This window comes from Mirounga angustirostris, unplaced genomic scaffold, assembly GCF_029215605.1.
Source record: "Mirounga angustirostris isolate CCGP_5_RB_7025 unplaced genomic scaffold, mMirAng1.0.hap1 SCAF_2, whole genome shotgun sequence".
NCBI classification, from domain to species: domain Eukaryota; kingdom Metazoa; phylum Chordata; class Mammalia; order Carnivora; family Phocidae; genus Mirounga; species Mirounga angustirostris.
Window position 1 is genome coordinate 97,691,866 of NW_026991710.1, and position 12,658 is coordinate 97,704,523.

The window sequence follows — 12,658 nt, forward strand, 5'->3', positions numbered from 1 at the left end:
GCTTTCTACCCTGATCGTCAAAGTATTTCAGCCACCCCCTCTCCAACTGTGACCATGGAATGATATTTCTTGTGTATCTTTTGCTGATTAGAGTTGTTTTTAATTAGCAATTTATGGAAAATAAACTCACTTTGAACTTTAGCCTCCTTCACTTAATTTTTTTACCTTTTCTGCTTATTTTGTTCTGTTAATTTTTTTCATCCTTGGTTATGTGCACTTCCTTTCATCTCATGTACCTGTTTTAAACCCTGGTGTCTGTGAGGGCCCTGTAAGTAGTTAGTTTCTATAGACAATAGCTAATAATATTGACTCTTCAATATGTGGCTGGAACTCTTAATTAATAATCTTATTTTTTCTCTTATTAATCATATTTAATCCTGCCCCTGCTGGTGTTCTCTCTCGCTCGCTCGCTCTCTCTCAAACGAATAAATAAAAAATCTTAAAGAAAATTTAATCCTCATCACAACCCTTCTGATGTCATCTCCATTTTATAGAAAACAAAGTTGATATTTGAAGAGGTTTAGTAATTGCTCCAAACCACACAGCTAAGCCACAGATCGGGCACTTGAATTCAGAGGTTTCTGACTCTTAATCACTATGTTAAATAGATGTTTTCTTCCTTGTTTTGAATAATTATAATTCTCTGTGAAGAACTGTATTTTTTTGAATCCCCTATCCCTCTTTAGCTATACTCCTAGCAATTGCTTCACCCTTTTTCATCAGAATGTTTTAGAATCTGCTTTCCTAAGTTGAAATTTCATATCTAATTACTTTCAGAATTACACGTTTTAAGCACTTTGAACTCCAAGATGACACTGTCATCTCCTTCCCAGAGTTCTGTCACTTCCACATAGACTGTAGAATCACAGAACATTAGAGTGGGAGTATTGAGGATGGAGAGGAGCAGAGAGACTGGAGGTAAGTAGACAAATTGGATTACTATGAAAGTAATTAAGGAAGAAGAAATAAAGACCGACTTTAAACCAACAGAAGTAAGATTATAAAGGAGAGCAATGTGAAAACTATTTCTGAAATAGAATCAATAGGGCTTCTTATTGGATGGATGATGAGGAAGCAAAAGGTAGTAACAGGTCAAAAATAACATCAAGGTTGGGGCTTCCCAATTTTCTATCTGTGCATACTTATTTAAAGTATGCAAGTATGAACTGCTGCTTTTCCTTAAAAACTGAATTTCACCTACGTGAGGACACCAGCTCCTGCCCATTCCTACAGTGGCACAGCATTTTTCCTCATTTAGATGGATACATCATTACACTTTTGAAAGTGGTTTTGATTACCTCAGAAACTTTGAATCCTTTTCTTTGTAAATGCCTTTCCGGATTACCTTTTTCTATTCTATAGGAAGACTTCATGCTCCCTAACAAGCTGGAGAATGTGGAAAACTATTCTTCGAGTCCTTTCCTTTATCTCTAAAAAAAAAAAAAAAAAAAAAAAAAAAATTCTACATTGCATCTCCAACGCATATAGGGTGATTTAAACTGGTTTTATAAAAAGAAAAATAAATTTAGTACATGTCCTACATGAAAATAGTCCCTCAGTGCCCAAATTTATTTGGACACAAAATGAACTCAAAGCCTTTATGAATTCTCCAAGAAATTCTTACTGGTGGGCTGGAGTCAGATGTGGGGATGGAGCTGGGGAAAGGTTTATTTCCAGATCCACGCATGCTGCTACTAAATTTTCACTGCTCCTTCCTTTTTGGGCATCTTACATTTAGTTAAAATGGAAGGGGCATTTGTTTTCTGAGAGGTGATTATAAACGTGGCAGGGATGGAAGTGATGGCAAGAGAAGATATGACAGTGAAGTCCGCTCAAATGCTAACCTTGCACCTGCTTTGACATTTTCATATCTCCCACTCCGTGTCCACAGTCATTCAACAATTTCTATGAACTCTTTCTTTGCACCATATCCTGCTCCATTTCAAAACTTTCTATCCCCACTCCACTTCCACATTTTTCATCCTTCACCTGGATCATTGCAGCAACATCCAAACTAACCTCCTTAATTCTCCATTCTTTCCCTTTAATTTATGCTCAGATCAGGGAACACTGAGAAACTTGAAATTCTATTATTCCATTCCCCTACGTGAAACAGAACCTTGCATTTCAGTTAGAAAGCTTCTAGACTCTCCACATGAAATGTAGGAAGAGAAATCTGAGCCTCCAGGTAATTACCAGACACTGTGCTTAGTGCTTTTCATGTGTCCTCAGTTAATATCCTCACAACCACTTGTGAGGCTGATCAGCCCCATATTGAAAGTGCAGAAAGTGAGGCTCAGAGCGCTTAAATAATTTTCCTTAAATCACACAGCCAGGGAAAAGCTGAGAAAGGATTTGACCCCAGGCCTATCAAGCTCTAAAGCCCAAAAAGTCAGATTTTAATATTCTGAATTTGTGTAAAATAACTCTCTAGAGAAGTAATAACACTCTGATTATAAGGTTTTGGTAACGGCAGTCAATGTCAGTATCGATGGCACGGTTGCTGCTGTCACCGGAACCTTATAATCAGAATTACTTTTCACCATGTTTTTCTTTTAAATAGCTGTTTATATAATTTATGTGATTTCTTGTGTTTGTGCAGCCAGCACCACAAGTGTTAACTGTCCTGGTGGCTATTTTAAATACCAGAGGGCATGCAGTAGTTATAACAAAGAGCAATATCAACTTTTCTCTTCTTTCTGGAATATTAAACTTCAATTAAAATTGGTACAATACAGACTTAAAGACTCCTACTGTAATCAAACCTGTGCAGTTTCGGAAAGATTAAACGTGCTTGCAAGTACCTTGGGAATTTGAGCCTGTCCCTGAATTGTTTATAGCTCTATTACCTCTCGAGGACCCCAAAGGTCCACATAAAGCTCATCACTTCACACTCTGAGAAAGCTGGATTAAACTAAACCCTCCAATTCCTCTTTTGTCTCTCCAGATAATTTTATTTTTGGTTATTTTGCTACAGCATTAAAAAAAATCTTCATAAATTCATTTTTGATATTTCTACAAACTCCTTCATGTGTTTACTTGAAGAAATTCCAGCAATTCAAAAAAAAATTAGCCTAGCCTACGCAAGGTACAAGTGTTTTCATTCCTTTGAGCATTCTTACAAAAGTACACCCTTTAGTGGTGTGTTTACTTATGAAACACTCAACAATGATATGACGACACTTCAAAAATTCTGAAAGGAACTCGAAGAGAGGAAAACATTATGCTCTGTTAAATAGAAACTTACTCAAAATAAATTACATAATTATTAGGGAAGACTAGAAGAAAATCTGTCACTCTCCCCCAGATAACTCCTTCTTAGAGGTTACCAGAGAAAATGAAGGTTAAATTTCATTATTGACACTGAATTATTAGCTTAACTTTTGTTACTGGAATTTCTTAACGCATTTGGTGTATTAAATTTCATTTAAGTTTTTCAAATAACTAAGCTGTTAACTTGGGGTAGTACTTGAAGGGGAATATATGGTGTCAAGGAGGGTTTTTACTGATATTGCTAGTACAGCCTTATCAGATTTATGGTTTGCCAGGAGTATTTTTACCTCCCATTTTATACATAATATCAATTACTTTTTCCAGAAAAAAAATACATACTTTTTTGTAAAACTTTTTCTAGATAAGATTGATAGTGATAGTGTGTCTTCTTTTAGGAATGTCTACTCTTAAATAAGAATTCTGGGGGCACCTAAGTGGCTCAGTTAGGCATCTGCCTTTGGCTTAGGTCATGATCCTGGGGTCCTCGGATCGAGCCCCACATGAGGCTTCTTGCTCACTGGGGAGCCTGCTTCTCCCTCTCCGTCTGCCACTCCCCCTGCTTGTGCTCTCTCTCTGTCTCTGTGTGTCAAATAAATAAATGAAATTAAAAAAAAAAAAAAAAGAATTCTGAAGAGTTTTTTGAAGGCTAGAGGTGATGTGGAAGGATTCTTAATTTACCGTTTTTCCTTGTCCTTTTGTTGTTTAAAACAGAAACAGAATAATGTTAATAAAATGAAAGGAAATTACATAGTAATTGACCAATAATGACCAATAATGTTGCCATTCCCTACAACTCTTTATAAATAGTTTTGTTACCCCTACTTGGCAAGCAAAGGAAGTGAGGCTTAGTGAGACCTGCCAAAGGCCCACAACAAATGAAGGGTGGCCCTGAAATTGAGCCTAGGACTCCTACATCTGTGCTTTCTCCATGATACTATGCTTTCCCTATCCCTGAGACTCTTGGTAGACACCAACCATTCCATTGTCATGGATTTGGGTATCTTTAGATATGGGAAGAATAAGATTATTTTCTCATAATGTAGTTGATGAAACACTATATATTCTTTTCCAGAGCTGAGTAACTTCAGAGTAGTAAGGCCATACTTCTGTTCTATGAGTTACTATAATGTCATTCTATTTCACAAAATTTCATTATTAACACCTTTAACACTTTAATCCAAAGACTTCTGTTACTGTAGGCATGCTTCTTTTAGATCCAAACTGTGAGACAAAGAATATCACCTTCCTGGGGTTTTTGGACCCATAAGAAAATCAACCAGGGAAGCTCACCTAGGCCTTGGTGTCCAGAGTTTTTATTGGGGTTTCATTTCATAGGCATGATTGATTGAATCACTGGTCATGGGATTGAACTCAGTCTCCAATTCTCCTCCCCTACCTGGAAGTTAGGCCAATATCACCTGGCTCAAAGCCCCACCTCTCTAATTACATGGGTCGCCTTTCTGGCATGGCCAAACCACATTCTGAGTCATCTTGTTAGCATGACTCAGATATGGTCTCAGGGGCCCACCATCAATAACAAAGACATTCCTATCACTCAAGAAAATCTGAGGATTTCAGGCTTATCTTCCAGGAACCAGGGATGATGAAGACCAGCCAAACTCTTTATTATACAATAGCTGCCAACAGAGGATGAATTTAAACTCTTAAACCAAATATATTAAAAACAACATGATCATCACAGCAGACTTTTCACATACCAACCAGCAAACAGAAATTTATATGATGAATTAAATATTACCATGTTTAAAAAAAAACAGAAATAAATCTACTGGCCAAACCTATAAATATTAACCAAATTTGTGTAAATGTGCCCATCACATTTTAGGAGGTTATTACTTCCTTAAATTTATAGGTGGAAAATTACACGTGTTAGCTTAAGATTTGATCATGGATTAAAGACGGTGCATTTATATTTAGCACCTGAATATAAAACCACTTCTAAAGCCACACAGATTGTATCACAGAAGCACAGAATTTTAAATCCGAACATCAGTGACTACTTGAACAATTGAAAAAAAATAAAAACCAGATTCTTATACTAGGTAATTATTTCTCTCAGGATCTTTTATTTCAAACCATACCAGAGATACCATCATTTGTCACAGGAACATATTTTAATATTGACAATGTTAGCATTCAGTTCCAAACCTTAATTCCCTAACCTAAAGATAAATCCTGACTTGCCTGGTTTTGTTCTAAGTGAAGAAGAAAGTCAGCTTCATTGGGATAATAATTCTGCATGTATTGGGCTACCTTCACTGCCATTTCTTACTTTCCCCATCATGGCAACTGCTACAGGACTCCTCCAGATACTAGAGGCCCTATGGGCTCCCATAAGCTCACATTCCTGTGTGGCCCATTAGTTTCACTTTAGGAAAACAAATTGTCTTTAGAAACATTAAAATGCTCCTCAAATTTAAGGGCCTAGTTTCATAAACCATTTTCTTCATATATATTGCGTGAATACATGTGTGTGTGCACATGTATGCACATGCACTCATATGTCTTTTAGGTTAAAAGGTTCTAATTTCATTTTTCAAATATGCTCCTATCATCTGGGAAAATTTATTCTTTTCTATGTGAAAAGCAATAGCTTTTAAGGAAGCCACTTTAAAAAGCAAAGCAAAACAATTTTTTTTTCTAGAAACAGCTCCAAAACATACTACCAAATGTAAACATACAGAAACTTTATCATAAACCCATGTAAACTGTAAATGCAAATTTTCGTACTATGATATAGTTAACCAAAGAATGAAAGTCTGTATACTGAGGAAGTGGGACATTCTAACCAAAATTAACTGCAGAGAAACACTTATAAGTTTTTCCAAACTATGTTGTAATGAAGTTTTAGATTTTTTTTTCTGCTATAGAGTATAGAATGTTTATTTGGTTACCTATCATTGTGGGTTTTTCTAACTACATTGGTTTTTAAACTTGCTAATCTGAGAAATATGGAAATAGGCAACAAGTCTAGTCATGAATGGAAATTTAAAAGGTTCTATTTATAAAGATTGAAACAGAGAAAAATATTTTTAAAAAATTTAAAAACTACTATTCTATTACGCTCAGCAAAATAAGTCAGACCGAGAAAGACAAATACCATATGATTCCACTGATAAATAGAATCTTAAAAAAGACAGAGAATAAACAAACAAAAAGCAGAATCAGAACTATAAATACAGAGAATAAACTGATGGTTGCCAAAGGGGAGGGAGACAGGGGGTTGGGCAAAATGGGTGATGGAGAGTGGGAGATACAGGCCTGCAGTTATGGAATGAGTAAGTCAGAAATAAAAAGCAGAGCATAAGAAATAGAGTCAATGATATTGTAATAGTGATGGAATGGGACAGACGGTAGCTACACTTGGGGTGAACATACCATAATGTATAAACTTGTCAAATCACTAAGTTGTACACCTGCAACTGATGTAACATCATGTGTAAACTAGACTCAAATTTAAAAAGGTAAAATACCATTCTTATACTAGCAAGAATTTAAGTAAATATTATCAAAGATTATAATAAACAATGATTCTTCAGTGTTGCTCAAATACCCGAATACCAATTTTTTTCTCTTTTTCTCTTTTAGTTTTTTTGGGGAATTTTTCTAAGGAATATAGCATCACTTTTTGCTTGATAAAAATGTATTATCTTCACATCTATTTGGAAGTATTTAAATGCATAATTTATGAAAATCTTATAATTTTTATTCTATATATAATTTAAATATATAAGTTCATAATAATAAATAAATATGTCTGTCTTGCACCTGAATAATAATTTTTAATTACAGTCTCAAAAGTATTTTCAAATATTACTTATATAAGTATTAAATTTCCCTGTGAGTTACCCATATGTCTGTGGGTGAACTGAGAGTTTAACTGAGATCATTGAGAAAGTTAGCATAAGAGGGAGATGGTCAGAATCAGTTCACAAACTTACTCACTAATATTTATTGACTGCTTGCTATTGGCAAGATACTGGGCTTATAGCAGTGGATGAAACAGAACCCAGAATTGCAGAGCCTATCATTTAGTGAGGAAGACAGACGTTAAGAAATAATTATACGGACCAATATTCACTTGCAAATCGTGCTGTGTACTATGAAAAAGAACTGAAGGCTATAAGAGAAGTCTTAATACAGACTTAATTTAGATCAGAACTTGTCAGTAAAGGCTTCTTTGTAGATATGACAAAATAAGTTATCAAAAAGAGGTATCACATTTATCCACGGGAAGAGTTGGAGTAGGGACATTCCAGTCTGAGAAAACAATATATAGGAGGATGCTAAGGTAGGAAAGCACTTGGTGGGTTTCAGGAAAAGATTAACGTGACTGAAATACAGTGAAGGGTGGAGGATAGTGTAAAATGAGACTAGAGAGAGAAGCAAGGGTCATATCATGCAAGGCTTGGAAATATCCTAAGAATTTTGTATTTTATCATAAATGCAAGGAGAAATCAAGGATAGGTTTTAAATAGAGAGTTATAAGATCATATTTGTGACTTTTAAATATTACTTTGGCTGCTATGTAGAAAATGGATGGATGTAGCCGGAGAGGAAATGGGTAGACGAGTTAGGAGTCTGTGCTACAAGCCCATGGAATAAAATGGTAGATGAGGCCAGGTAATGGTGATGACCGAATTGGAGAAAAGTAGATAGATTTAAGATACATACTGGAGGTAGTACTGATAGGCTATGATAATAGCCTGGATTCAGGACAGAATGAGGAAAGAGATGTCAAGAACAAAAATCTAACTTTTCCTACATAGCCATGAGTTGGCTGATGGCTGATAGTGTCATTTAATGACATGGAGGAACCCTGGAGAAAGAGCATATCTGGTAGAGTTGAGAGGTGGAGATGAAGAGTTCAATTGTGAGACTCATTAATCCCACTTTGTTCTAAGTATCAGACTTACATTTTATAGTAACATAGCCATCATCCCAGCCTTTTTGGTCCATGTCCTCCACTAGGAAAATCTTGATATGGATTATGGGTTCCTGGAACTAAGATGCTACTTTCAAGAATTAATGAAGAAGGAGAATTAACTTTTTAAGCTAACATGTCTAGTATTTTAGACTTTTGGCCCCAGATAACAAAATAATATGTGCTTAATTTCAAATTAAAAGATTTGGAAGAGAATAATCAGTCAAGAATTAAGCATCGTGGCTAAACCCTCTAAAACCTGATAGTCTGCCTTCCCAAACACAATACCTACATCTTAGCCCAAACTTTTCCATGCAAGAACACTTCCAGTGTTCTTTCTGGTATTGAATGCAAATTTGGGGGCCATTTTATGTTGCCTTTATCTAAAGCTCTTTTAAAAGATTTCCTACTAACTCTCAGTGATTTATAGGCTGGAGCCACATGGCGCTGGTTGTGACTATTTGGACAGATCAGGAGGGAAGCAGGCACAGGAAGAGAATTTAAGATACACGTCACAGAATCCTCACATGACAGAATCCCAAAATCTACAGTGAAAACAGAAAAGAGGGTCTAATAGCTCTCTTACTAATAAAAAGATGGCCCAGTGGTTTCATAATATCCACATTATAGTTGAGTAGTAGGATCATAGCTTATTAAAAAAAAAATGGAGGCAGGGCAGTAACGACAACAATAAACAACATACATTGAATATGTATCATGCACTAAATGCTTTCCCTGTGTAATATTATTTAATTTACTCTGAACCCCTTCAAGATAAGTACTCTATGACTAGCATTTTAGAGAACAGGACATAAGGCTTAGAGGTCATAAATCATTTGCCAGGGGCACCTGGGTGGCTCAGTTGTTAAGCGTCTGCCTTCGGCTCAGGTCATGACCCCAGAGTCCTGGGATCAAACCCTGCATCCAGCTCCCTGCTCAGCGGGAAGCCTGCTTCTCCCTCTCCCACTCCCCCTGCTTGTGTTCCCTCTCTTGCTGTCTCTCTCTTGGGTCAAATAAATAAATAAAATCTTTAAAAACAAATAAATAAATAAATCTCTGTGTCTCTCTCTGTCAAATAAATAAAATCTTAAAAATAAAAAAATAAAAAATAAATCATTTGCCAAAGGCCACACAGGTAGAAAACGGGAGAGTGAAATGGCCAGATATATCTGACTCCAGAAGTGGAGTTTCCTAACACTGTGACACATAGCACGAGCACACAAAAGATGAGATGAAGAAGCCTCAGTATTTCTTCAGTGTCAAAAGCTGGAAATAAAAACAAAATTGCTCATACATTGGTCCCCAAATATTTGGGAATATTCCAAAAGAAGGGAAGTGTCCCTGCTGTGCAGGACCATCCTATTCTTACATGGGCCTCCTGCACACAGAGCCAACCACTTATGGGCATTGAAAACTACCTTGAGCTCAGCATGATTTCTTACAAATCTGGAGATATTTGAATTTAATAATACAGTTCCTATCATTGTGAATTTCATCCTTGCTTCTTAAGAAACTGTTAACCTATAATTGTTGATTTCTTTTTCTTTAAATTTCAATGATTAAAATTCATTTTCTATCACCTGGTCCATGATCACTGCACCCCTATTTTTAAACCAGTTTAGATGAGTACTTCACTGACCTTTTCTAACACAAAGTATGGATTGGTGAATTATTTTTAGTTGAAAAAATTTGCTTTAGTTTGAGTTTCTAAAAACCAGTAAAAGAAATGCAGTGAGATATCTCAACTCAGTTTTTAGCAAAATTCTAAATGATATAATAGCAATTCTATTAAATATGGCCATTTCTACAAAGATGCAAATACAACGAAGAACACAAAACTTTCTTTGTCACCCTTCAGAAACACAGGCATGGGCCACTCCACTCTAATACCACTCATTCTCTTTCTCGCCGCACAAATGCAGCAGCTCCCCTTTTCAGCAATTCCAGTACATCTGACTGAATGCACTCTTAAATGATGAAGAGAATTTACAAGATAAGGGGCAAGGGCCATTCCACTTGAGGGAGACAGTGCATACAGTGTACAGCAAAGACTTGAAGGGAATCATCAGAAATTGGGGGTGGGGAGGATTAATGCTGGTAGGAGATGAGGCTGTGTAGACAGGTTTGGGACCAAATGTTGAGGGTCTTTTATGCTGAGTGAGGCAGTCAGGCAGATACCTAAGGAACAACAAACTATTGGCAACCCATTTTCTTTCTTTCACAGGCTTTATGTACTTCCTTCACCTCCTGTTATTATATAAGTTGGGGGAAAAAAAAAAAAGCTAACCATACAAACTAGCCAAACAAAGCTAGCTTCTTTTTCTATATCCACTTGGAGTGTATTTCTACAATTCAATATATTTAGCAGCCTGATACTATGGTTCTCTGTATGTGAAATTGTTCTTTGGCACGAAGAAAAGCCATGACTAATTCAAAGGAGGCCTATTTGGGTGGAACTTTTGAAGACTATAAAGCAATTGAAAATACAGACAGAAAAATAAACTATTTTTCAGGAGAAAAAATACACATCTACTGCTGAAGCCATGGGTATTCTTTTTATAAAAGACATGTTTCATCTTTTACGCCTATGCAATTTCCCTCTATGCCAAAAGATTCCTCTATGTATTAAGGGACCAACTCAAATGAAGAAGAACAATGACAATTATACAAGGTTTCCCCAAACCCCCTCCAATATATCCGGATGTCACATAAATTTATTTTTGGAATTTTCTGACCTGGTCAGGACCAACTGAACAGAAGATATGTGGCATGTACATACGTATTGTATGTGTGATTTTAAAACTATTTTTTTAACTGGACTCATTTTACATACAAAATCTTGACTTCAAGCCAACTAAATTTCCAGATTATTTGGCTTTTTCAGCACCTTCTACTTTTACTATAACCAGGACTTCAACTTCAAAGAAAATTGCTCTGTAAGATTTAACACATTTTCTCATTGCAGGTGTGTGCTTCCACCAAGGCAGGGAACATAGTCTATTACTGGCCCACATGCTGAGGGACCAGCAGAAATGTGGCAAGTTTGGTAGAACCTGGGCAACAGGCAAAATAAAATCCTGTTAACAGGTCTAGTGAACTTGGAATGTGTTCTATCCCTCTAATAAATGTTGGTCTTATTTTTGTGGGGAGTGCTGAGTGTTGTTTGTTGCAAGTGCTTGTCATTTAATTTATTGAAATTGTGAGAAGAATGGGTGGCTATGACAAAATGCACTAAGTGCAGACTCTTTCAAGTTATTCATTAAAATCGTTAGTCCTGTTCCGCCCCCTCTTAAACACAAATGTATTAACATCAAGACTGGTGGAATGATTACCAGGCTTCATGACACCTAGAGGTCGTAATATTTGTCACCTTAATTTTACAATACAATTAAGTAATGATGGATTTAAACAAATGCATTTATAGTACATTTGAGAATCCTGGGGTAAAAATAGGATCAAGATAAATTTTCCCACATTCTAATTAACATTTGCTTGGTCTTAGGAGCACGGCATTCCTACCGACATGGGCTACGCAGTGGCCCCTCACCATTCGGGCGTCTACCCTGTACATGTTCAGCTTTATGAGGCCTGGAAGAAGGTTTGGAATATTAGAATCACCAGCACTGAAGAATATCCACATCTGAAACCAGCTAGATATCGGAGGGGCTTCATCCACAAAAACATCATGGTGAGCTTCCTCCGGTATGCATAGGGTACAACTAATTCTTCCAGATTTACATTCTTCATTTGAAGAAAGAACAAAAGAGAAGAGCAAAATGTTGAGCGCTTAACTATAGGAAAAGCTTCCTGCTGGAGGAAGTATATTTATCATATCTAAGCAAAGGATGTTTTAATTAAAGTCACTTCTTTACAATTCTTTGAATATAAAATGTTTGTTGTTTTTTTTTTTTTTTTTTTTACTGACACTACTACTATTAACCAGGAACTGATGTTAAAATACTAAGGAAATAATATATCTGACTTGCAGATAGTTTACAGAAGCCATTATCTCTTCAAAAAGTTACTTTAGTATGTAAAACAAAAACCAACTCTCTATTAACCATGCTGCTCTTTTACAAGTTAAACTGTTCTCTTTACCATGTCAAACCAAGCAAACAAACAAAAAACTTGACTACTTACAACAAGAAGCTATACATGAAGTCCTGCATAATCACTAACAGATCATAATACGGAGTACGAATGTAACAGATGATGTTAATTAAGTCATTTGCATCCATGGTCAAATTCTCTCCAAAGCTTCCCTATTTTGTGTTTTTGTTTTTTTATTTTTTACATTGGTGACACTTGCATACTGTCAAGATATGTTATTACCTAATACTTTGTGTGGCCTTCCAAAGGAACTGAATCCTACTTTTTGCCCAAACTAGAAAATCCAAAGAGTGCTGATGAAGTTAGGAAGCGACTTCCTGATTTAGACTC

General features: G+C 36.1%; 1 protein-coding gene and 1 long non-coding RNA gene across 6 annotated transcripts in view; one reads left to right on the forward strand and one right to left on the reverse strand.

Moving 5' to 3' along the window:
• LOC123848297 (uncharacterized) overlaps positions 1-12,658 on the reverse strand; it is an 844,895-nt gene that overhangs the window by 715,192 nt on the left and 117,045 nt on the right. The window lies entirely within an intron of this gene.
• LOC123848295 (bifunctional heparan sulfate N-deacetylase/N-sulfotransferase 3) overlaps positions 1-12,658 on the forward strand; it is a 176,962-nt gene that overhangs the window by 72,371 nt on the left and 91,933 nt on the right. For all 3 annotated transcript variants that reach the window (XM_045880526.3, XM_045880528.3, XM_045880527.2), the window contains one exon: positions 11,721-11,906. In XM_045880526.3, coding sequence (XP_045736482.1) covers positions 11,721-11,906 — 186 coding nt within the window. The remainder of the gene's footprint in view (positions 1-11,720; positions 11,907-12,658) is intronic.